The 24214-nt window shown below is 45.4% G+C and overlaps 1 protein-coding gene across 1 annotated transcript in view; it reads left to right on the top strand.

The window, feature by feature from the left end:
* SUN1 (Sad1 and UNC84 domain containing 1) overlaps nt 1-24031 on the top strand; it is a gene marked incomplete at both ends in the record, with an annotated part of 44232 nt that extends 20201 nt beyond the window's left edge. Inside the window, 14 exons of the mRNA XM_080702481.1 lie at nt 1515-1613; nt 2102-2195; nt 3222-3280; nt 3402-3547; nt 4430-4669; nt 6163-6249; nt 8591-8634; nt 12115-12226; nt 15176-15430; nt 15956-16040; nt 18381-18496; nt 20040-20207; nt 23301-23393; nt 23918-24031. Of these exons, the coding sequence (XP_080558607.1) occupies nt 1515-1613; nt 2102-2195; nt 3222-3280; nt 3402-3547; nt 4430-4669; nt 6163-6249; nt 8591-8634; nt 12115-12226; nt 15176-15430; nt 15956-16040; nt 18381-18496; nt 20040-20207; nt 23301-23393; nt 23918-24031 (1712 nt within the window). The remainder of the gene's footprint in view (nt 1-1514; nt 1614-2101; nt 2196-3221; nt 3281-3401; nt 3548-4429; nt 4670-6162; nt 6250-8590; nt 8635-12114; nt 12227-15175; nt 15431-15955; nt 16041-18380; nt 18497-20039; nt 20208-23300; nt 23394-23917) is intronic.
* Nucleotides 24032-24214: the final 183 nt, after the last annotated feature.

Raw genomic sequence — 24214 nt, forward strand, 5'->3', positions numbered from 1 at the left:
CTTGTAATCCCCACGCTTGGGAGGCTGAGACAGGAGGATTGCACGGGTTCGAAGCCAGCCTCAGCTACTTAGGCTCTCAGCAACTTAGTGAGACCCTGTTTCCAAATAAAATATAAAAAAGGTCTGGGAGTATATCCCGGAGGTAGAAAGCCTCTGGGTTCCACCCCCAGTACCACCAAAAAATAATAATCTGCCTGGTGTGGTGGTGCATGCTTGCAATTCCATTACTTAGGAGACTGAGATAGGAGGATCCCTGTTTGTGGCCAGCCCCAGCTACTTAGTGAAGCCCTCTGCAACTAAGTGAGACCTTGTTTCAAAATAAAGAATAAAAAATAAGGGTGAGTGTGTAGCATGGAAGTGGAATGCCCCTGGGTTTCATCCTCAGTACCTCAAATAAACAAACAGAATCTCTCTTGAGAAGCTTCTTTGTAGATTTATTTAGTATAAGTTTATGTAAGAATAGCAGCTCATTTGAGGTGAGATTACAAATTGAGAAAAAGCTCATTGCTTCTTCCGTGTTTGCAGCCAGCTGCCCCTCTCCTCACGCTGTAAGGAGCATGTAAGGGCTGCAGGATGCGTTCCAAATCTTACCTCCAACTCTCCTGGTACAGCGGACCCCTGTTGGCAGCTTTTTTTTTTTTTTTTTTTTTCCCCTCCAAGCTGAACATCAGCATGTTGAAATGGCTTAGTAGTTTCAGGAGTCAATATGCAGATACTAGATTACTATGAACCCAAGACTTTCAGAAATTGCTCCTGAAAAAATGAAAACAAATTTTATTTCCTGAGTGTTCAGCCGGGTGTGATGCTGATGCTGAACTCTTTGCATTCTGTCCTGTGGTCCAGGGGGTATTACATGCCCAAGTACTTGTTACTGGAAAATATCAGCCTCTTTGGTAATTTTCACTATGGCCTTTAGTAATGGCTTTCTCACACATGACTACAAACTGCAGGTGTCTATAGAATTCAAGTCCATCTTGAGATTGCATTATTAGCTGGATGTGGTGGCAGACACTTGTAATCACAGTATTTGGGAGGCTGAGACAAGAGGATCGTGATTCCTGGACAGCCAGCAGCTATGCAGTGAGGCCCTTTGCAACTCAGTGAGACCCTGTTTCAAAATAAAGAATAAAAAACAGGGGTGGGGGTGTAGTGTAGCTCTGAGCTAAATGCCCCTAGATTCCACCCCCAGTGCTTAAAAAAAAAAAAAAAAAAAAAAAACTAAGTAGCTATGGCTGTCTTTGAACCATGATCCTCCTGTCTAAGCATCCTGAATGCAGGGATACAAGTATGTGCCACCACCTCCAGCTAATAGCAGGGTTTTTATAAATTCATTTTCTCACGTATTACACTTAGATTTTAAACATTTTTTCCCCTTGACGAGAGATGCCTGGCTTACTAATAAGAGCGCATCGGTTCCAGTATGTAGCTGTAGGAGTTTCTTGCTGTTGTGGAGAGCTGAGCTCCGCTGTCTGTCTGTCTGAGGGTGCTCTCCTCACATGTCTCCCCTGCCGCAGGTTATTTCCTGATGCAGATGCTGCGACAGATCGGAACTGCCGGATGGCATGTGTCTGAGAAGGTGTGGTCAGTCCTTTGGTTGGCCTTAGTTGCTCCAGGTGGTTATTCTGGGTTTCTGTGTAGCATACTCTTCAAAGCTTTTGGTGACTAAGCACGTGTGATAGTTTACCTCGCCAAATAACTGTTTTGTTTTAGGCTGTCGTGCTTGGCTCTCTGTGTAACATATTCCTTTATTCATTACTTGGAAATGTGAATGTACTGTACTTTGAGTTGCATGGGCATCCCTTGTTTCTTTGGTGCGTGGGGTTTTGTGTACATCTGGCTACTTGATGTTCGTGTGAACAAGGTGCATGGGCCTGGTGCTTCCTTGGGTCTTGCCTTGTGTACCTGTCAGCGTTGCCACTGCTTCCCTGCTCTGACAGTGCCATCGTCCCTGTGCACCCCCCTGACCGCATCTTAATGCACGCTCAGAAAACCTGCCAGTGAGCGTCCTTGTGCCTCTAGCTCGGCCCTTACGGAAACAGTCCACCCAGAGCTCACTTCCTTAAACACATTTCCTCAGAATGTTTGGTCTTTTCTCTCTTAGGGAAGGCGGCTTCTGGAATGTTCTGGTGGCTGGGGACTGGATGGTACCAGTTTGTTACTTTGATTTCTTGGCTAAATGTATTTCTTCTTACAAGGTAAGGATACCAGTACTGTGTAATCATGATGTTTAAAAGAACCAAGTTTGAACTAGGTGTGGTGGCGCACACTTGTAATCCCAGTACTTGGGAGGCTGAGACAGGAGGATTGTGGGTTGCAGCCAGCCTCAGCAACTCAGTGAGGCCCTCTACAATTTAGTGAGACCATGTTTCAAAATAAAAAATAAAACAGGCTGGGGGTATACTTCAGAGGTAGAACACCCCGGGGTTCAATCCTCAGTACCACAAAAAAAGGAGAAAAAAAATGATTTTGTGCCCATTGCAGGCTCTTGTTTATTATTTTATAGTGATTTAATTTATTCACGTTTCTTATTTGATATATTATTATCTTACATTAGTATATCATTTTATATTGTACAAAGTGTTTTCATCGTGTTATTTGATTTTTCAAACTAACCTGTGAAATGGAAGGGCAGGTGTCATTGTAAAGGGGAGAGGACGTGTATGTGATGCCCCCGCCAAGGCCTGTCAGGCTTGGAGCGGGAGCCCAGACTTCGTGCTTCCCCAGAGGTACCCCCTCACATCAGTGAGCAGGGGCTGGGCCGGGGTTGCACCTGGGCCTTTCCTGGGGCACCAGCATGGCATCTTGAGTGTGGATAGTCTTTGTGTTTTACAGGAAGAGTCTACTGTAGGTGTACCTAGGCCTTGTAGATAAAACTGTAACTGCATTTCTAATACTGTGAGGGAGGGTGTTGCATAAAATTATCAAGAGGGAAAAGAAGAATGGCGAGTCCTGACATTTATTTACTTTTTGTGTGTGTGGTACTGGGAATTGAACCCAGGGGCATTCTCCCTCCAAGCTATATCCCCAGCCCTATTTTTTATTCTTTATTTTGAAACAGGGTCTCACTAAGTTGCAGAGGGACTCACTTAGTAGCTGAGGCTGTCCACAAACTGTAATCCTCCTGTCTCAGCCTCTCAGATACTGAGATTACAAGTTTGCATCACCATGCCTGGCTCCTGACATTTACTTCCTAAGGTAAAAGTTTTCATTTTTATCCCTAGGTGCCTTCGAAATATTTGCAAGTTCTTACTCTTGCTCATCCCACTGTTGCTTTTACTAGGTGAGTCAAATTTGCTTCTCTGCCGTAGATGATCAGTATGTGCACATGGATGCTTTGGTGGGGATCAAGCACTTAGAGGTGTGTGGGCAGCCATGCACACAGCCTTTTCTTCTCCTTCAAGGTGCAGGCCTCTCGCTATGGGGCCAGAGCGATTTCCTTTCCTTCCTGCCTATATTAAACTGGACAGACATACACACAGCACAGAGAGCAAGCGATCCCAAGGACATATTCAGCCCTGGAGCATCTCACCTGAACCAGCCTCTGCAGGTAATGAGTGTGCCAGTTCTCACTAACATGGAGTATGTGCTATTCAGAGGAAGTTTTACACTACTTTAGAAAATTGTTTTAGAAAATTATTAAATATCAATGCCGAGCGTGGTGGTGCACACTTGTAATCCCAGCATTTGGGAGGCTGAGACCTGAGGATCGCGGTTCGCGGACAGCCTCAACTACTTAGTGAGGCCCTCGCAACTCAGTGAGACCCTGTTTCAAAATAAAGAATAAAAAATTGGGCAGGGTGTGTAGCTTGGAGGTCAAATGCCTCTGGGTTCCATCCCCAGACCCCCCCCCCCAATAAAAAAGAAAATTATTAAATATCAAAAAAGCAAGTTTTCTACCTTTTCTAATGTTCTGAAATAGCTCAGTTGATGAGTACTTAAATAATCTCATTAATCAATTAGTTTTAATTTAAAGAATAGCAGCCATTACTTTGCAAAATACAGAGAGTATTAAGAAAATGGAGCTGGGCATGATGGCACACACTTGTAATATCAGCATTTGGGAGGCTGAGACAGGAATTGTGGACAGACTCAGCTACTACTTAGTGAGGCCCTTTGCAACTCAGTGAGACCCTGTTTCCAAATAAAGAATAAAAAATAGGGCTGGGGGTGTAGCTTGGAGGTAGAATGCCCCTGGGTTCCATCTCCAGTACCACAAAAAAAAAAAAAAAAAAAAAGAAAGAAAGAAAGAAAGAAGGAAGGAAAGAAGGAAAGAAAGAAAATGGAAGACTGCTGTAGTCATCACATTAGGGTTAGGGTGGCCACCAGTGATCAAGGTTTTATGATCTCCCTCATGCTGTATACCCTGTAGGCAGCATCCTGGTGGAACACTCTTCAGTGTTTTAAACAAGACTGTCTGATTTCATCTTAGGTTGACGATGGGGCTTCCCAGTGGTCATGGGAAAGTGATGTGAGGCAGCAGATGGCCTCTCTGTCTACACAGTGCCACAACCATGACGAGAAGCTCAGGGAGCTAACAGTCTTACTTCAGAAACTGCAAGTGCGGGTAGATCAGATGGACGATGGCCGGGAAGGGCTGTCCTTGTGGGTGAAGGATGTGATTGGACAGCAGCTGCAGGAGATGGATGCTGCTAGGCCGCCAGACACTAAGGTAAGGCCCAGAAGTTTCTAAGAGAACTATGGCCTTGTTGCCAGGCATGGTGGTGTATGCTTGTAATCCCAGTTCTTGGGAGGCTGAGACAGTTTGAGGTGCATGGCCAGCCTCAGCTACTACTTAGTGAGGCCCTTTACAATTCAGTGAGACCCTATTTCAAAATAAAGAATAAAAAATAGGGCTGGGGTACAGCTTGGAGGTAGAATGACCTTGGGTTCCATCCCCAGTACTGCAATAAACAAACAAACAAATAAATATGACTGGGAAACCAGGTGTTGTGGCGCACACTTGTAATCCCAGCATTTGGGAGGTTGACAGGAGGATCATGTTTGCAGACAGCCTCAGCTACTTAGGGAGGTCCTTTGCAACTCAGTGAGACCCTGTTTCAAAATAAAGAATAAACAATAAGGCTTGGGGTGTAGAATGCCCCTGGGTTCCAACCCAGTACCGCAAAAAGGGGGGGGGGGGGCTGGGACTTTGTAGTTTGGAGGTAGAATGCCCCCAAGTTCAATCTCTAGTCCACACACACAAAAAAATGAAATATGGCTCTGTTAATGTGTACCCTGCCCTGTTAATTTTTTAAAATGTATTGAACAAAATAAAAAGAAATTTATAATTTTACTGGCACTTCCAGCACTGATTTGATTTGCATTACCCTTTCAACATTAATTTAAAAGTTCAGGTCAGCCAGGCACGGTGGCGCATACTTGTAATCCTAGTATTTGGGAAGCTGAGACAGGAGGACTGCAGGTTCGTGGCCAACCTCAGCTACATAGTGAGGCCCTTCACAACTTAGTGAGACCCTGTTTCAAAACAAAGAATAGAATGCCCCTGAGTTCAATCCCCAGTACCTTAAAAAATAATAATAATCAAGCTTGTAGTCAGGCACAGTGTTGCATCCCTGTAATCTTGGGAATCTGAAACAGGAAGATTGCAGGTTCAAAGCCAGCCTTGGCAATTCAGTGAGACCCTCAGCAACTTAGCAAGACCCTGTTTCAAAATAAAAAGGGCTGGCCGGGCGTGGTGCGCACGCTTGTAATCCCCGCGCTTGGGAGGCAGAGACAGGAGGATTGCGCAGGTTCGAAGCTAGCCGCGCGCGCTGGCTTAGGAGACCCTGTTTCCAAATAAAAATGTAAAAATAGGTCTGGGAGTGTAGCCCGGAGATAGAAGGGCTTCCAGGAACCCCAGTACCACCAAAAAAAAAATAATAATAATAATAAAATTTTAAAAATAAAAAGGGCTGTGCTCCAATCCCCAGTAACCCCCTGCTCCCCATAAAAATTCTTATGTCATCAGAAAGGGTATTTGTACAGTTGAGTTCCAGTCTGAGATCAGATAGAGGTAAAGACATCCTTGGGATGCTGCCCAAGGACATCTGGCTGCACAGTGGTCACAGAGTCTCTAGCTTTTTGATATTCTGGTAGAAATGGCTTGACCTAACTTTCAAGTTTTTATTTGTTGCTAGTCTTGTTTGTTTTATTTTTTCTCAGACTGACTTTATGAGTTTCTACCATGAACATGATGTGCGTATCTCAAACTTGGAGAATATTCTTAGAAAAATGACAGAAAAGGCTGAGGTATGTATTCTTGACCATGTAACTATAACTTTTAACAAAGAAATTTTTTGTTAATAAAAGAAAACTCAACTATTATTGTTTTTAGAAGTTCAACAAAATGTGCCTTCTTTTAGGGTATTGGCTGTGGTCTTTTAAAAAACTAGGAAATTGCCAGGCGTTGTGGCGCATGCTTGTAATCCCAGCATTCGGGAGGATCGCGGTTCGCGGACAGCCTCAGCTACTTAGTGAGGCTCTTCACAACTTAGTGAGACCCTGTTTCAAAATAAAGAATAAAAAATAGGGCAGGGGGTATAGCTCGGAGGTCAAATACCCCTGGGTTCCATCCCCAGACCAAAAAAAAAAAAAAAAAAACCTAGGCAATTGAATTGGGTATGGTGTCACACACCTGTAATTGCAGTACTTGGGGGGCTGAGACAGAAGGATCGCAGGTTCAAGGCCAGCCTCAGCAATTTAATGAGATGCTATTTCAAAATAAAAAGTAAAATAGGGCATAGGGTGTAGCCCAGGGATAGAATGTTCCTGTATTCAATCCCTAGCAGCACATACCTAGGACATTTGATTGAGATTGCTCCTTTTTCCTCTGATGGTCACCCTTTGCTTGATTGCTTGACTAGCGCACCTGACTCCTGGTTCCTGGTGACTCTCAGGGACGGAGCAGGATTGTGGGTATGAACTAGCTCTGGTGGTTCCAGGTATCCTCTGGATTCACATCCAGCCATTCCTTGCTTTTTTTTTTGGGTGGCACTGGGGTTCCTGGAAGCCCTTCTACCTCCGGGCTACACTCCCAGACCTATATTTACATTTTTATTTGGAAACAGGGTCTCCTAAGTCAGCGTGCACAGCTGGCTTCGAACCTGTGCGATCCTCCTGTCTCCGCCTCCCAAGTGCCGGGATTACAAGCGTGCGCCAGCACACCCGGCCATTCCTTGCTTTTTCTTGGTATTACACTGCTTCCATTAAGGTTATGTTATCTGAAGGGAGAATGAAGGACTTGAACCTATTTGTGGGCAGAATTAATTTTGGGTGGGAAAGTCTGTCACTGTTTGATTTTGGCAAAACCAAAGATATTTGCATCCATCTCAGCTCTGGAGATTTGGGGTGCTCAGTGTAGTTTTTTGGATCTGTAGGACTTAGCATGGAGCTTAGCGTAGTATGCTTCTTGAACTAAATTAAAACATAGCCGGGTGTGGTGGCGCACACTTGTAATCCCAGTACTTGGGAAGCTGAGACAGGAGGATTGCACAGGTTTAAAGCCAGCCTCAGCTACTCAGTGAGGCTCTCAGCAATTTAGATCCTGTTTCCAAATAAAATATAAAATAGGTCTGGGAGTGTAGCTCAGAGGTAGAAGGCTCCTGAGTTACATCCTCAGTACCACAAAAATAAAAATAAAATAAAATAAAAAATAAAACATGAATTACCTAGGCTTTAGCAGGAGTGCTGCCCTTTAAGGGTACTGGGACTAACTCCTGTGGTGCTGTCCCTGTGAGAGTCAGGCCAGCTTATTAGAACATCGCCCAGAATGTGCTCCGCCCTCTGGTGCCTTATGCTAATGGAAGTGCAGAAGCCTGGGCTGATCTGAGGGAGCAAGCTGCTGTTTTGCCTAGTGCAGTGCTGCTCCCTGCAGGCCTGAGCACTTTGCAGATGCAGTCGCATCTTCGGGCGTGTCTTTGCATTGGCAGAGTTCTGGTTCTGACTTCAGCTCCAGGTGGCAGAGGCTGCATGTTTGCAGGGTTCACCAGGCTCGTCCATGTAATCTGTGTACCTCCAAATAGGTTTTGTCTTTCAAAAGTTGACTTTGAAGCCAGGCATGGTGGTACATGCCTATAATCCCAGTACTTGGGAGGCTGAGACAGGATTGCAAGTTTGAGGCCAGCCTAAGCAACTTAGTGAGACCCTGTTTCAAATTAAACAAGTGAAAATAAAACAGGGCTGGAGGGGTATAGCTTAGAGGTAGAGTGCCTCTGTGTTCAATCCCTAGTACCTCAAAAAAAAAGTTGACTTTGGGACACAATGGCCTACGCTTGTATTACCAGTACTTGAGAAGCTAAGACTAAGACAAGAAGAATGCAGGTTCAAGGCCAACTTGTGGAATTTAGTGAGACACTGTTTCAAAATAAAAAGGGCTGGGGATATTGCTCAGTAGTAGAACACCCTGGGTTCAATCCCCAGTAACACACACACATACTCCTTCAGAAAATGAAATAAAGATCCTTCACCTGAGATCTGGACTTCAAATTAAGGGGGTTGGAGGATTTCAGATAGAGTTTTAATCAAGTATATAATTTTATGAGGTTCACATATAGCATGCATGTTTAAACAGATTGTTTCTCATACTTTGCAGGCCATCCAGAAGGAATTAGAACAGACCAAGCTAAGGACGATTAGGTAGGATGATTATGAATAGTTCAATAGTTGGTCTCCTCCTGTGTTTCATTTTATGGTTACTTGGAGCACCAGTGGTCATTGATAAGGGTGCTGCTGTTGCTTCTATCCACATATCACTTGAAATCACTGGCCTTTGTGTGTTTTTCTGGGTGCTCCTTTGGGGCTACGTGAGGACAGAGGGCTCGTGACATCCCTTCACCATGCAGAACAGACAAGGCCCCTGTTTTCCCCTGGGCCTCACTACCAGTGTCCTTGGCCACCCCTAGGGCGTAGATCCAGGGGCCAGGTTGGGGTTGTCACATGGGGGCCCTGTGCCTGGCCTCACTGGACATCAGTGGACCCTGCATTGAAGCACAGCCTCTCCCTGCTGCTTGGCAGCCCTCGCCCCCCAGTGGTCTCATCCCCTTGTGGTTGCAGCCTCATTACACTTGAAGCCCTTCTGCTCACGCGGAGCCGCCTGCTGGCCGCCTACACAGCGCTGGCCCCTCCCACTCTCGGGCAGCCAGCGCTTGTTCTCACTGCTGGCTCGCTTGCTTCCACAGGTTTACCCATTGCCTGAGGTCCCCTTGAGGTGTAGTCCTCTTTCCTTGGTATTCCCAGAGCTGCATCTTCCTTGAATACCCTTTATTTTTTGGTACTGGAGGTTAAACTAAAGGCATTTTTATCTCTGAGCTACACCCCCACTTCTATTTTATTTAATTTTTCAAATAGGGTCTCGCTAGGTTGCTGAGGGACCTTGCTAAATTGCTGAGGCTGGCCTTGAACCTGTGATTTTCCTGTCTCAGCCTCCCATGTACAGGGTTATAGGCATGTACCACCACACCTGGCTTTTCAGGTACCCTTAATTCTTTTTATTTTATTTTTTTATTTTTTTTGGTGGTACTGGGAGTGGAACCCAGAGGCATTCTACCTCCGGGCTATACTCCCAGACCTATTTTTATATTTTATTTGGAAACAGGGTCTCATTAAGTTGCCGAGAGCCTCACTAAGTAGCTGAGGCTGGCTTTGAACCTGCGCGATCCTCCTGTCTCGGCCTCCCAAGTGCGGGGATTACAAGCATGCGCCACCACGCCTGGCTGGTACCCTTAATTCTGACCACACACTTAGCTCCGCACCCTCCCCTGCGTCTGCATATGGCAGCCTCTGCCATTCTGTTGTTCTTTGTGACTCCTGCGGCTCAGCACAAGGGATGAGGGACTATGTAGAAGAGCCCAACTGATACAAGGGAGACTCGCGTCCTTGTGTGCTGCTGGGCACCCTGCAGCGCTGCATCCTGGGTGAGTGCTGGAGCACATCCCCCCCAGACACTGGTGTTAGCGAGCAGCTGTTCTCGTCGCCAGCATGTAGATCCCAAAATGTTTATCTGGGACAAACCTGTTTTGAAGTAGGAGTTGTTAGTATTTCAACAACTATATGTTACAGTGTTTATATTATTATACTATATTATAATTTATTATTATATTATTAATTAATAATACATTATTATACTACTTCCATAAAGTAGAATTATTAAGTTGTGATGCCACCCAGGTGTGGTGCGCTACACCTGTTAACCCCAGTAATTGGGAGCCGGGCATGATGCCGCACATTTGTAACCCCAGCGCTTGGGAGGCCGAGACAGGAGGATCGCGCAGGCTCAAAGCCAGCCTCAGCTACTCAGTGAGGCTTTCAGCAACTAAGTGAGACCTTGTTTCCAAACAAAATATAAAATAGGTCTGAAGTGTAGTCTGGAGGTAGAAGGCCCCTGGGTTCTGTCCCCAGTACCACCAAGAAAAAAAAAGTCCCAGTAATTGGGAACTGAGATAGGAGGATCACAGGTTTGAAATAGTCTCAGCAATTTAGTGATACCCTTAGCAACTTAGAGAGACCCTGTTTCAAAGTAAAAACAATGTGTAAATGGTGGTACACAGTTGTAATCTCAGTACTTGGAAAGCTGAGACGGGAGGATTACAGGTTTGAGCACAGCCTTAGCAAGTGGTGAGACTTTCATTAATCTAGCAAGACCCTGTTTCAAAAATTTAAAAAGCAGGGCACAGTGGTGCATGCTTGTAATCCCATTATTTGGGAGGCTGAGACAGAAGGAGCACAAGTTCGTGGCCAGTCTCAGCTACTTAGGCCCTCTGCAACTAAGACCTTGTTTCAAAATAAAGAATAAAAAAATAGGGCTAGGGGTGTATCTCAGAGGTAGAATGCCCCTGGGTTTAATCACCACTACCCCCCACGTACAAATAAAATAAATAAGTAAAAAATAAAACAGGGCTAGGGATGTAGCTCGGAGGTAGAGAGCCTCTGGATTCGTGAGTTCACTCCCCAGTACCACCAAAGAAAGAAAATAAAAGTTTTTTTGAAGCCATGTGTTTTTAGTACAGTTGTTCATTCCATTCGTTTTGATTTTTGTGTGTGTGTGTGTGTGTGTGTGTGTGTGTGGTGTTGGGAATTGAACCCAAATACATTCTACCTCTGAGCTATATCCCCAGATCAGTTTTATTTCTTTTCTTTCTTTCTTTTTTTTGAGGAGGGTGGTACTGGGGTTCCTGGAAACTCTTCTACCTCCAGGCTACACTCCCAGACCTATTTTTATACTTTTATTTGGAAACAGGGTCTCTTAAGCCAGCGAGGCTGGCTTCAAACCTGCGCGACCCTCCTGTCTTCATCTCCCAAGTGCGGGGATTACAAGCGTGCGCCACCACGCCCAGCCAGTTTTATTTCTTATTTGGAAACTTGATCTCATTGGGTTGCTGAGTGCTTCACTAAATTTCTGAGGCTGTCCTTGAACCTGTGATCTTTTAGTGTCAGCCTCCCAAAGTACTAAGATTACAAGCATGTGCCACCATACCTGGCTAGTTTTGAAAAAAAAATTTTTTTTTTTTGTACTGGGGATTAAACCCAGGGGCATTCTAGCTGAGCTACAACCCCAACCCTATTTTTTAATCTTTATTTTGAAACAGGGTCTCACTAAGTTGCGGAGGGCCTCACTATGTAGCTGAGGCAAGCCTTAAAACAGTTTTCAGAAAGAACTTTTTCCTCTCACAATCAGATAATCACTGCTAATAGCATTCTGGTATGTGTGATATATGTATTAGAATATGCATATGTGGGCTGGGCATGGTGGCGCACACTTGTAATCCCCGCACTTGGGAGGTGGAGACAGGAGGATTACGCTGGTTCAAAGCTAGCTTTGCTGACTTACGAGACCCTGATTCCAAATAAAAAATATAAAATAGGTCTGGGAGTGTACCCAGAGGTAGAAGGGTTTCCAGGAACCCCAGTGCCACCAAAATAAAATAAAAGAAAAGAATATGCATATGGGAACTGATGCACAAAAGAAATTCTGTGGGATTCTGATTCGGAACAGGCTTTGCATTCCACATTGGCACAGTGCTGGCTTATCACCTCACCACACTGGCTGGGTTTGGATGGGTTCCTCCAGATCATGTCTGTGTCCTGACTCTTTTCCCTCCCCTGGTTGCTGGTTTGCAGTGGGGCCGAAGAGCAACCCCTCTTACCCCGTGTCCAGCGTCTGGAGCTGGAGCTGGACCTGCTGAGGTCACAGCTGACAGATTGGCAGCAGCAGAAGGCCAGCTGTGAGAAGGTAAGTGCTGTGTGTTGACAGGCAGACCAGGCAGTTCCTGTCTCGTTTTACAATAGAAAGTGGCAGAAAACTGTTTATAAAGGTGTTTAATTTCAATTTCCTTTAAAAAAATTTTTCACTATATTTGAAAAAATATATATATGTATATATTATTTCTGTTTCTTAGTGCTGGAAATGGAACCCAGGACATGCCAAAGAAGTGTTCTATCCTGTACAAGCATATCTAGCCTTTCTTTTTCCTTTTTTTTTTTTCCTTTTTTTAATTTTAATTTTTTTCCAGTACTCAGGATGGAACCCAGGGGCATTCTACCTCCAAGCTGCACCCCAGCCCTCATATATATATATATATATATATATATATATATATATATATATATATATATATATATATATATATATATATTTTTTTTTTTTTTTTTTTTTTTTGCAGGTCTTGGGATGAAACCCAGGGGCTTTTGACCTCTGAGCTACACCCCTTGCCCTATTTTTTATTCTTTATTTTGAAACAGGGTCTCACTTAGTTGCAGAGGGCCTCAGGCTGTCCACGAACCACAGTCTTCCAGTCTTAGCCCGCCAAATGCTGGAATTACAGGCGTGCGTCACCATGCCTGGCTCCCAGCCCTATTTTTTATTCTTTATTTTGAAACGGTCTCATTGAGTTGTAAAGGCTTCACAAAGTGGCTGAGACTGCCTGCAAACCGCAGTCCTCCTATCTCAGCCTCCCAAATGCTGGGATTAAGTGTACGCCACCATTCCCAGCTCTACCCTTTAATTTGAAGCAAGCATTTCAAAACAACAACTTCATCACTACTTGAGTTTCTCCCATTTTAGTGATAGAGCACATCAAAACTTGGCATATGTCAAGCCGGGTGTGGTGGCGCACGCTTGTAATCCCAGCATTTGGGAGGCTGAGACAGGAGGATCATGGTTCGCGGATAGCCTCAGCTACTTAGTGAGGCCCTTTGCAAATCACTGAGACCCTGTTTCAAAAATAATGAATAAAAAAGTATAGCCTGGAGGTAGAAAACTCCTGGGTTCCGTCTCCAGTACTGCAAAAATAAATAAACTTGGCATATGTCTGTCATACCTCCTTTCATGCTCATAGCCGTGGACTGGCGTGTCCGTGGGGGTAGGTTGTGTTTGTGCTTTCTGCCATGCAGTGCAGCTTGCCTGTTCACCCCGTGATGTGTTGTGGCTGTGGCTTCAGGCCCTCCTATCCTCAGGCAGAGGAGAGCATCCATATGGTTATAGCTCCTGAGAATGAAAAGAAGCACTCAACTGGCAAAAGTCCTCATAAGTCAAAATCAGACAGTAAATTGAAGGATTATTTGTGATATGTGGTAAAATACTCTCTGCAAGAATTCCCTGAACTGGTGGGAAGAAAGACAGTGGAGAGGGCAAAGCATATGGGGCAGGGCTCCATCTCTTAGCTGATTTGCGAGCAGAAATGAGTAACTGCCTTCATCAACAGCTGGCCAGATGACTGCAACAGGTTGGTGACTGCCCACAGGGCTGGCCAGGCCATGGGTATTCTCATAGCCACTTGGCTATGCATGCCTCCAGTCTTTAGGGAGAAATTTTTGTGCTTTTTAGTTAGTTTGTTTGTTTGTTTGTTTGTTTGTTTGGGTTTTGCGGTACTGGAGATGGACTTTCTACCTCTGAGCTACACCCCCAGCCCTATTTTTTATTTTTGAGACAGGGTCTTTTAACTGAGTTGCGGAGGGCCTCACCAAGTAGCTGAGGCTGGCCTGGAACCTGCAATTCTCTGGTCTCAGCCTCCCAAATGCTGGGATTACAAGTGAGCGCCACCACACCTGGCATTTTTTTGCTTTTTAATGAGTTCAAGTACACTCCTAGGAGTTGTCCTATGCAGAGGCTTAAGAATGGAGTGGGCAGCCGAGTGTGGTGGCGCATGCTTGTAATCCCCGCGATGGGGAGGCTGGGACAGGAGGATCGCATGGGTTTGAAGCCAACCTCAGCTACTTAGTGAGGCTCTCAGCAACTTAGACCCTGTTTCCAAATAAAATATTTTTAAAAGGTCTGGGAGTATAGCCTGGAGGTAGAAAGCCTCTGGGTTCCTCCCCCAGCACCACCAAAAAAAAAAAAAAAAAAAGAATGGAGCGGGCAGGACTTGAATACTACTGGGGAGGGTGAAAGAAGGGGAGAGTAGTGATGGTGGGGATGTCTGTGGGGTGCTAGAGAGCAAGGCAGAGGGATAAGGCAGGCATTCGGGCAGGTCTTGTGCTGCCTCCTTCCTCCCTTCCCTAGAAAGCCAGAAGAGGAATTGATATGCAGTGTGTGTGTGTGTGTGTGTGTGTGTGTGTGTGTGTGTGTGTGTGTGTGTGTACTAATATACCTAGATAGAGTTAGCACCTATAGTGTTACATTCTAAGCTTGTTAATGAGGCTTTTTATAAACCAGACTGGGTAATTTGAAGGCAAGGGGCTCTGTCATTCACCTCTGCACCTCACCTGGGGCGTGCTGTGGAGGCTTGCTGAGTGGAAACTCGCTGAACAAGGGCTCTGTCCCTCTCTCTTTTAGTTCCTTGGTGTAAATTGCATATATGCCATGTTCTTGTCTATTTCTTAAATTTACTACATAGGGAAAAATTATGTCACATCCTGCATTACAAAGATACATTGTACTTCTAGATATCAAAGACAATGTGCTTAGCCAGGTGTGGCGGTACATGCTTATAGTCCCAGTATTTGGGAGGCAGAGACAAGGTTCACCTCCAGCTTCAGCTGCTTAGTGAGGTCCTCCGCAGCTTAGTGAAACCCTGTTTCAAAATAAAAGATAAAAAAATTGGGCTGGGGGTTTAGCTCAGAGGTAGAATGCCCCTGGGTTCAATCACCAGGGGCAAAAAGTACTGCAAAAAGAAAAAAGACAACGTGTGTATTTGATTAGTTAAAAATAAATTCACCTTATGTTTATTAATGATTTTACCAGGTGGACACTCAAGTCAGAGAAACTATCAAGCTCATGTTTTCAGAGCATCAGCAAGGTGGCTCCCTCGAGTGGCTGCTGCAGAAGTTTTCTTCTCAGTTTGTGAGCAAGGACGACTTGCAGGTTTTGCTAAGGGACCTAGAGCTGCAGGTGCTAAAGAACATCACCTACCACATTGCAGTGACAGGACATACCCCCACGTCCAAAGCTGTAGTGTCTGCTGTGAACGAGGCGGGGATCTCTGGGATCACAGAAGAGGTGAGCAGGTGATGAGACGGGTTTGGTTTCCATGTCTCCTGAGACTGGTTGGGGGGCTGTGGCACTTCATCCTGAGCACAGTGTCCTGGGCCCTCAGCCCGGCCCAGCAAGAGAATGCAGAGCGCAGGCACTGCCGTCGGCAGGGTTATGTCAAACTGTCCTCACAGCACTGTGTACTCTGAGTCCTTTCGTCTCCAAGATCCCATCTACCTTGCTACAGCATACCTCCTGAAATTACATAAAAACTTTCATTCATTCATTCACAAATTCCCCAAATTCTCATGTTGCCATCCCACATATATAATACTTGTCTCATTCATGTTGATGGTGCCCCAGGGATGTTTCTGGTTCAGACCCATGTGATACTCTGACCTATGTGACAGGTCAGTCCTCCCCTGGCAGCCACGGATACAAGACTCATGAAGTCTCCTGTACTGTGTGTGCAGTCTGTGCTCACATCACTAAACCTAAATCTTTTCTCTCCCACCCTGCCCTTGGGCTTCCCTTATCTTTGTGTCCATCCAGCAAGCACGTGTCCTTGTGAACAACGCTTTGAAGCTGTATTCCCAGGATAAGACTGGGATGGTGGACTTTGCTCTGGAATCTGGTGGTGAGTACAGAGAAGTTTGAATCACTGAAGGGCTAGGTTAGAGGATTAGAGAAGTGGGGAGGGACTTACTGAAGCATTCATCCCCAGTCAGAAGAGAGCACGATTCTGGGTGGGGTCCTACTGCTTCTCCCTGGGCAGTTGGCTTTTGAACACAGGTTCCCCAAAAAGCCAGAGTGCCCCACACCTGCATGCTTGCAGGGTGCCCCGCTGAGGTGGGTTGTGGCTGCTCATCATGGGAGTGGCAGGTCTGGTTGTTCAGTGAGTGTCTGTGGAAGAGACAATAAATGGGAAATCCAACAAGAAAGCACGCCGACTGCATACAAGTATGGGGGTGTTGTGTTACTCCCCCCTCCAAAAGTTAGGGTCCATTATATCTGGGAAGTCTAAACCATAAATCCACACACCGCAGTAGTGGGTTTGGGACCTCATGACCAGCTAGGCACATCAGCACTCTGCAGATTTATAACAATGTTGACAACGTGTAGACAGCCTTGGTTACTTCAGAGACAGTGTTGCCACCACCGGTGGTACCAAAAATCTTGATTTTTGTTGCTGTTGCTGGGGTTTGAACCAATTGCTAGGTAAGTGCTCTACCACTGAGCCACATCCCAGCCCTCAGTCCTTTTTATTTATTTTATTTATTTATTTATTTATTTATTTATTTATTTATTTATTTATTTATGGCGGTGCTGAGGATAGAATGCAGGGGCATTGTACCTCCCAGCTACACGCTCAGCTCTATTTTTTAGTCTTTTTTATATTTATTTATTTATTTATTTATTTATTTATTTATTTATTTATTTATTGGTCTGGGGATGGAACTCAGAGGCATTTGACCTCCGAGCTACACACCCTACCCAATTTTTTATTCTTTATTTTGAAACACGGTCTCACTGGGTTACAGAGGGCCTCACTAAATAGCTGAGGCTGTCTGCAAACTGCGATCTTCTGGTCTCAGCCTCCCAAATGCTGGGATTACAAGCATGCGCCACCTTGCCCCACTCTTTTTTTTATTTTTGAAACAGGGTCTCACCAAGTTGCAAAGGGCCTTGCTAAGTAGCTGAGGCTATCCGCAAACTATGATCTGGTTTCAGCACCCTGAATGCTTGGATTACAAGCATGCTCCACCATGCTTGGTTTTATTTATTTATCTGTGGGGTCTTACTAAGTTGCGGAAGGCCTCCGAAGTTGCTGAGGATGGCTGCAAACCTGCAGCCCTCCTGTCTCAGGCTCCCAAGTACTGGGATTACAAGTGTGCACCATCATGTTGCTTTTTTTATTTTTTATTTTTAGACAAGGTCTTGTTAAGTTGCCTAGGATGACCTCAAACTTTCTATTCTTCTACTACAACCTACCAAGCTGTTGGGATTATAAGTATGTACCACCATGCTTGGCTTGAGTTTTTTTTTTTTTTTTTTTTTTTTTTTTGGTGGTACTGGGGTTCCTGGAAACCCTTCTACCTCTGGGCTACGCTCCCAGACCTATTTTTTTAAATGTTTTTTATTTGGAAACAGGGTCTCCTAAGCCAGAGCGTCTGGTTTCGATCCTGCACGATCCTTCTGTCTCCTCCTCCCAAGCGCGGGGATTACAAGCATGCGCCACCATGCCCGGCTTGGCTTGAGTTTTTCTTTTTTTCTTTCTTTCTTTTTTTTTTTTTTAATTTTGCGGGTCTGGGGATGGAACCCAGGGGCATTTGACCTCTGAGCTACACCCCCTGCCCTATTTTTTATTCTTTATTTTGAAACAGGGTCTCACTGAGTTGCAGAGGGCGTCACTAAGTAACTGAGGCTGTCCACGAACCGCGATCCTCCAGTCTCAGCCTCCCAAATGCTGGGATTACAAGCGTGTGCCACCACGCCCGGCTTTGGCTTGAGTTTTTAAATCTAGTGTGTGGAAGGGTTGGGGAGCCCTGCGTGGAGAATAGTGATTTCGATTTATTTACTTTTTTTGGTGCTCAGGATTGAACCCAGGGGCATTCTGAGTCTCACAAAGTTGCCGAGGGCCTCACTAAGTAGCCAAGGCTGGCTGTGAACCTATGATCCTCCTATCTCAACCTCCCAAGTACTAGGATTACAAGTGTGTGCCACCATGCCCAGCAAGGATTCTCCATTTTAAAGCATGCAGCTGAGTGGTTGTTAGTGTATCACAGTGCTGTGCACCGGTCACCAGTAATTGTGAAGTATTTCTTTCACCCCAGAAAAAAAAATACACTTATTTAAATATATAATTAATTAATTAATATATTAAATATATATATAATATATATTGCTGATCTTAAAATCAGAGGTTCTTTGTATGAATGCAGCTTGAGAAGCTTAAAACACTGGTACCTTGTTGCAGGCGGCAGCATCCTGAGCACTCGCTGCTCGGAGACTTACGAGACCAAGACGGCCTTGCTGAGCCTGTTTGGGATCCCACTGTGGTACTTCTCACAGTCGCCCCGTGTGGTGATCCAGGTGAGTGGCCACCCACTCCATATTACCTTGTGACCACCCGTGGTGCCGAGGCCCTCTACCCAGCCAGGGTACTGCTGCTCAGTGTAGTGATGCGTTTTTTAAAGCCTCTTACCACATAAAATATACATATAGAAGCCAGCCGTGGTGACACACGCTTGTAATCCCAGCATTTGGGAGGCTGAGATTGGAGGATCTGGGTTCAAGGACAGCCTCAGCTACTTAGTGAGGCCCTCTGCAACTCAGTGAGACCCTGTCTCAGTCTCCCAAATGCTGGGATTACAAGCATGTTTCACCATGCCTGGCCCTATTTTTTATTTTGAAACAGGATCTCACTTAGTTGTGGAGAGCCTTACTAAGTAGTTGAGGCTGTCTGCAAACCGCGATCCCTTTGTCTCAGCCTCCCAAGTACTGGGATTACAAGCATGCGCCGGAAATTTTGACTTTCAGCTTTGAATTTATGGCCATATAATAGAAAAATTAAACTCTATTATGGGTGTGCACATATGGGAAACAGTTTAGAATATGTGGGGCTCATTGCTGGAGGTCCAAAAGAAACTTCCACTTGTAAGAGGAACTCTGTACTGGTGCGATTGTTCCCTTTTCTCCATGGTTGGCCCAGCTGAGGGGTCTGACGTGTATAACCATCCTTACCACTCACTGATCACAGGCGGGTGCAGCCATTAGACAAGCCACTCTCCTCGAGACTGCTGTCTGCTGTGGCAAACACGCTGGCCACCCAGATACTTTTCCTTTCTACCATTTTGCAAGTGCCGTACCTGGTAGGGCCCCTAGGATACTTTAATGGTGTTACCTCAGGCCAAGTCAATTCTGCTCTCTGTCAGGAAACAGTTCTCAGAGGTTTCAGAATTCTTTACATTCCTCCAAATAATGTACTGGTCGACAGCATTGTTGCTGTTGTATACTGGTGAGATGTGGTGATGAAGAAATAGCAAGTACTAGAAAGATCTTAGAAGGATGTGAAGGAGAGCGGGGAAGACCGCACTCTGGTATGATCCTCTGTTAGATAAACCTGCAGTCACTGAACAGGCAAGTTTAAGAGGAGGAACTGCAGTCTATAACGGGCTTGAATGACAAGTGGTTCCCTACAAAGAAGAGAATTTTAAAATAATGTTGGGATGGTAGATGTAGCCCGCTCCCTCCCTAAGACAAGGGGGCCTTGCCAGCCCAGGTACCTTTGGATGTTTTGTAGAGAACCTGAGTGGACAGAGTGGCCATGACTTCACAGTGGTGGGCACTGAGGAATCCAGCCTGCGGGCACGGGGGCACTGCTGGCACTCCTGTTCTCCCAAGCGTGTTTGTGTATCTCTAAGATTCTGGCCACCTGGATAGGCAGAGACATTGACCCTTGAAGGCACGTGCTGCAGCTGCCTTTCCCTGTTGGCTTTCTGATTTTTTTTTCTCTTGATAGTTTTTACTTTGCAAAAATCCTCCTTTTATTTTTATTTCAGTATTATCAGTCTTCTGTTTCAAGTGTTTGAGAACTTGTTCAAACTCCTGAATTTTAGTGTTTTGCTTTCCCTAGCCTGACATATATCCAGGTAACTGCTGGGCGTTTAAAGGCTCCCAAGGGTACCTGGTGGTGCGGCTGTCAATGAAGATCTACCCGACCACATTCACTGTGGAGCATATACCAAAGACGCTGTCGCCAACCGGCAACATCTCCAGTGCCCCCAAGGACTTCGCAGTCTATGTGAGTGCACACAGCCACGAGAGCCCAGGCAGCTCTCCTGACCCTCCTGCTGGGAACTTCCCAGAGGTGAATGGTCCACAGGCTTAAGTGTATTTACTGGGGCAGCTCTCTTCTGCCTTCTCCCTCTTCCCTCAACACGGGTACACTGGTTCATTGTGAAAGGACACACACTGGTACTTTTCCAGAAAGGTCACTTATGAATAGAATGGTGGCCAGTGTTGGAATCGTATGCCATGCTAACAGACCACTGAGCCATGCCTGCCTTTAAGAATTGTGCTCTTCTGCCAGGCATGGTGGCACACACTTGTAATCCCAGCACTTGGGAGAATGAGATAGGAGGATCACGGTTAGCCTCAGCTACTTAAACCCTCTGCACTGAGTGAGACCCTGTCTCAAAATAAAGAATAAAAAATAGGGCTGGGGGTGTAGCTTGGCAGTAGAATGCCTCTGGGTTCCATCCCCAGTACCAAAAAAAATAAAGTGCCTTTCTTTATTTATGTCTGTTCACCTGTGAAGGATATAAGGATATTCTGAAAACTATGTGGTGGTGAAGTCATCAGTTATATAAGATAAAAAGCAAACTTTGTTTTCTTATTTTTAAAACTTAAAGAAATGAGTAACATAGAATTTTTTTTTTTTTTTTTTTTTTTTTGGTGGTACTGGGGGTAGAACCCAGAGGCCTTTTATCTCTGGGCTATACTCCCAGACCTTTTTTCTACTTTTATTTGGAAACAGGGCCTCACTAAGTTGCTGAGAGCCTCACTAAGTAGCTGAGGCTGGCTTTGCACTGGTGTGATCCTCCTGTCTCAGCCTCCCAAGCATGGGGATTACAAGCATGTGCCACCATGCCCGGCTGTAACATAGAATTTTAAAAAGAAACCCCCATAACCCTAGCACATACATCGAGTCACTTACTATTGTATTTTTGGGTCCTTCTTCCTACTTTTTTTCTTTAAGAGGGGATTGAACCCAGGGACATTTTACCTCCAAGTTTGAAACCTTAACGCCCCCACCCCCCCAGCCCTTTATGGTGGTACTAGGAATTGAACCAGTGGCATTCTACCTCAAAGCTACACCCCCAGCCCTATTTTTTATTCTTTATTTTGAAACAGAGTCTCACTGAGTTGCAAAGGGCCTAAGTAGCTGAGGTGGTCTGTAAACCACAATCCTTCTGTCTCAGCCTCCCAGATGCTGGGATTTCTATTTTTTATTCTTTTTTTTTTTTTTTTTCTTTTGGTGGTATTGGAGTTCCTGGAAGCCCTTATACCTTCAGGCTACACTCCCAGACCTATTTTATACATTTTTAAATTTGGAAACAGGGTCTCTTAAGCCAGCGCGGCTGACTTCGAACCTGCGCGATCCTCCTGTCTCCGCCTCCCAAGCGCAGGGATTACAAGAGTGCGCCACCACGCCCGGCTATTCTTTTAATTTTGAAGCAGGGTCTCACTAAGTTGCAGGGGGCCTCACTAAGTAGTTCAGGGTGGCCTTGAACCATGATCCTCCTGTTTCAGCCTCCCAAGTATTGGGATTATAAGCGTATGTCACCATACCTGTCCTCCCCCCTTTTAATTTTGAAACAGACTTTCTAAATTACTGAGGCTGGTCTCAAATCTGGAACCCAGAGGCCTTCTACCTCTGGGCTATATACTAGCCCTGCTTTATATTTTGGTTGGAAACGGTCTCACCAGCTTGATGAGAGTCTCATTGCTTGCTGAGGCTGTCCTGGAACCTGCAGTTCTATTGCCTGCAATCGTCCTGTCTCATCCTCCCAAGTACTGGGATTACAGGCATGCACCACCACCTTCAGCCTGGCTCCTATTTTTCCCCTTTAAAAAATACATTTGACGCCGGGTGTGGTGGCGCACGCTTGTAATCCCCATGCTTGGGAGGTGGAGACAGGAGGATCGCGCTGGTTTGAAGCCAGCCTTGCTGGCTTAAGAGTCCAATATATATATAAAATAGGTCTGGGAGTGTAGCCCGGAGGTAGAAGGTTTTCCAGGAACTCCAGTACCACCAATAAATAAATAAATAATAATAAAATAAAATAAAAAATACATTTGAGCTGGGCATGTTGGAACGCACTTGTAATCCCAGCATTCAGTAGTATGAGACCGGAGGATCATGGTTCATGGACAGCTTCAGCTACTAAATGAGCCCCTTCGCAACTGAGGCCCTTCGCCCTTCAAAATTAGAAAGAATAAAAAAATAGAGCTGGGGTGTCACTCAGAGGTAGAATGCCCCTGGGTTCCATCCCCGGTACCACCAAAAAAACAAACAAAGGAAAAAAAAAACACATTTGAGCTGGGCATGGTGGTACACACTTATAATCCCAGTTCTTGGGAGGCTGAGACAGGAGGGTCACAGGTTTGTGGCCAGCCTCAGCAATTTAGTGAGGCCCTCCACAACTGAGACTGTTTCAAAATAAAAAAATATAGTAGGGCTAAGGGTGTAACTCAGAGGTAAAATGCCCCTAGGTTTCACCCTTATAGCACTACAAAAGCAAAACAAAACAAAAAAACCGTTGAACCAGACATGGTGGTGCACATTTGTATTCCCAGTTCTTGAGAGGCTGAGACAGAAGGATTGCAGGTTCATGACCAGGCTTAGCTCTTCAGTGAGGCCCTCTGCAACTTAGTGAGACTCTGTTTCAAAAAATAAAATAGGGCTGGGAATGTAGCTGAGGGGTAGAATTCCCCTGGGTTCAATCTCCAGTAACACACACACACTGTATATATATACATAAATATATCTCTATCTGTATATCAACACTGTTCATGAAACTTTATTTCCCATCTTAATTTTTTTTTTAAAGCAGTTGTAGAGTCTGTGTTTGTCAGACATAGTCCTGTCTGTGCTGCCTGTAAGCTCACCCTGTTGGCCTCGGTCTTCCCAGTAGTCTCTGTAATGCAGGCCGTCATATCTGCCCCTCAGGGTTGCTGTGGTCACACAAAGTCCACAACGCCTCTCAGGGAGGGCCTCAGCACAGCATGTGGAGAAGAGACTTCCCCTCACTCTGGGCAAAGGGACACGTAATTATATGACTAGTGTTATATTTACATGGCTGATGACTATGCGATGTGGTCTTGGTTTCAGGGGTTGGATACGGAATATCAAGAAAAAGGGCAGCCTCTGGGACAATTTATGTATGATCAAGATGGGGAGTCACTGCAGATGTTCCATGCTCCGGTAAGGATGTGGCTCCCTTGTCCTCTTACCTGTGTTCCATCAAGAGCAGACTTGTCAAGAGGCACAGAAGGACCAGACTCGGGAGAGAACCTGCCTGTGCCTCCTGGGTTTGGCTTCTCTGATGAGCCACACATAGACGTGTCCTTGTGGAAGACGAGTCAGACCATGGCTGATCAGTTTTTAGCCCTCTTGAGCTTTGAGTCCTGAGCCTTATTGAATATTCTAAAGCTGAGCATGGTGGCACACACTTACAATCCCAGTACTTGGGAGGCTGAGACAGGATCACAGATTCCAAGCCAGCCTCAGCAATTTAGTGAGGCTGTCAGTAACTTAGTGAGACACTGTTTCCAAATAATAAAAGTGACTGGGAGTGTATCTTGGAGGTAGAATGCCCCTGGGTTCAACCCCAGTACCAAAAAAAAAAATTAATTTCCAGCATGTCTGTTTCTTATCAAATAGCACTCTAGGAAAAATGATGGGGCTCAGGGATATTGATATGAAATGAATGTGGTTTTCAATTTCAGGAGAGACCTGACAGAGCTTTCCAGATTGTGGAGCTCCGGATCCTGTCCAACTGGGGACATGCAGAGTATACCTGCCTCTATCGATTCAGAGTCCATGGAGAGCCCACCGAGTAAAGGACTCCCTAGTTTTGTACATGCTTGTATATATCAGGACAACCAGAAACACTGGAACCCTTCAGGGACAAGGGCAAGCTTACAACTGGATACGCCACTCTTCAATAAACTTTTGGTGGCGGCGGAGGACATGCCTCTGGAGTGTCACGTGTGTGGGCCACGGAGCTCAGCAGGGGGTTCTCT

This window comes from Muscardinus avellanarius (assembly GCF_963383645.1).
Source record: "Muscardinus avellanarius genome assembly, chromosome: 10".
NCBI lineage: Eukaryota > Metazoa > Chordata > Mammalia > Rodentia > Gliridae > Muscardinus > Muscardinus avellanarius.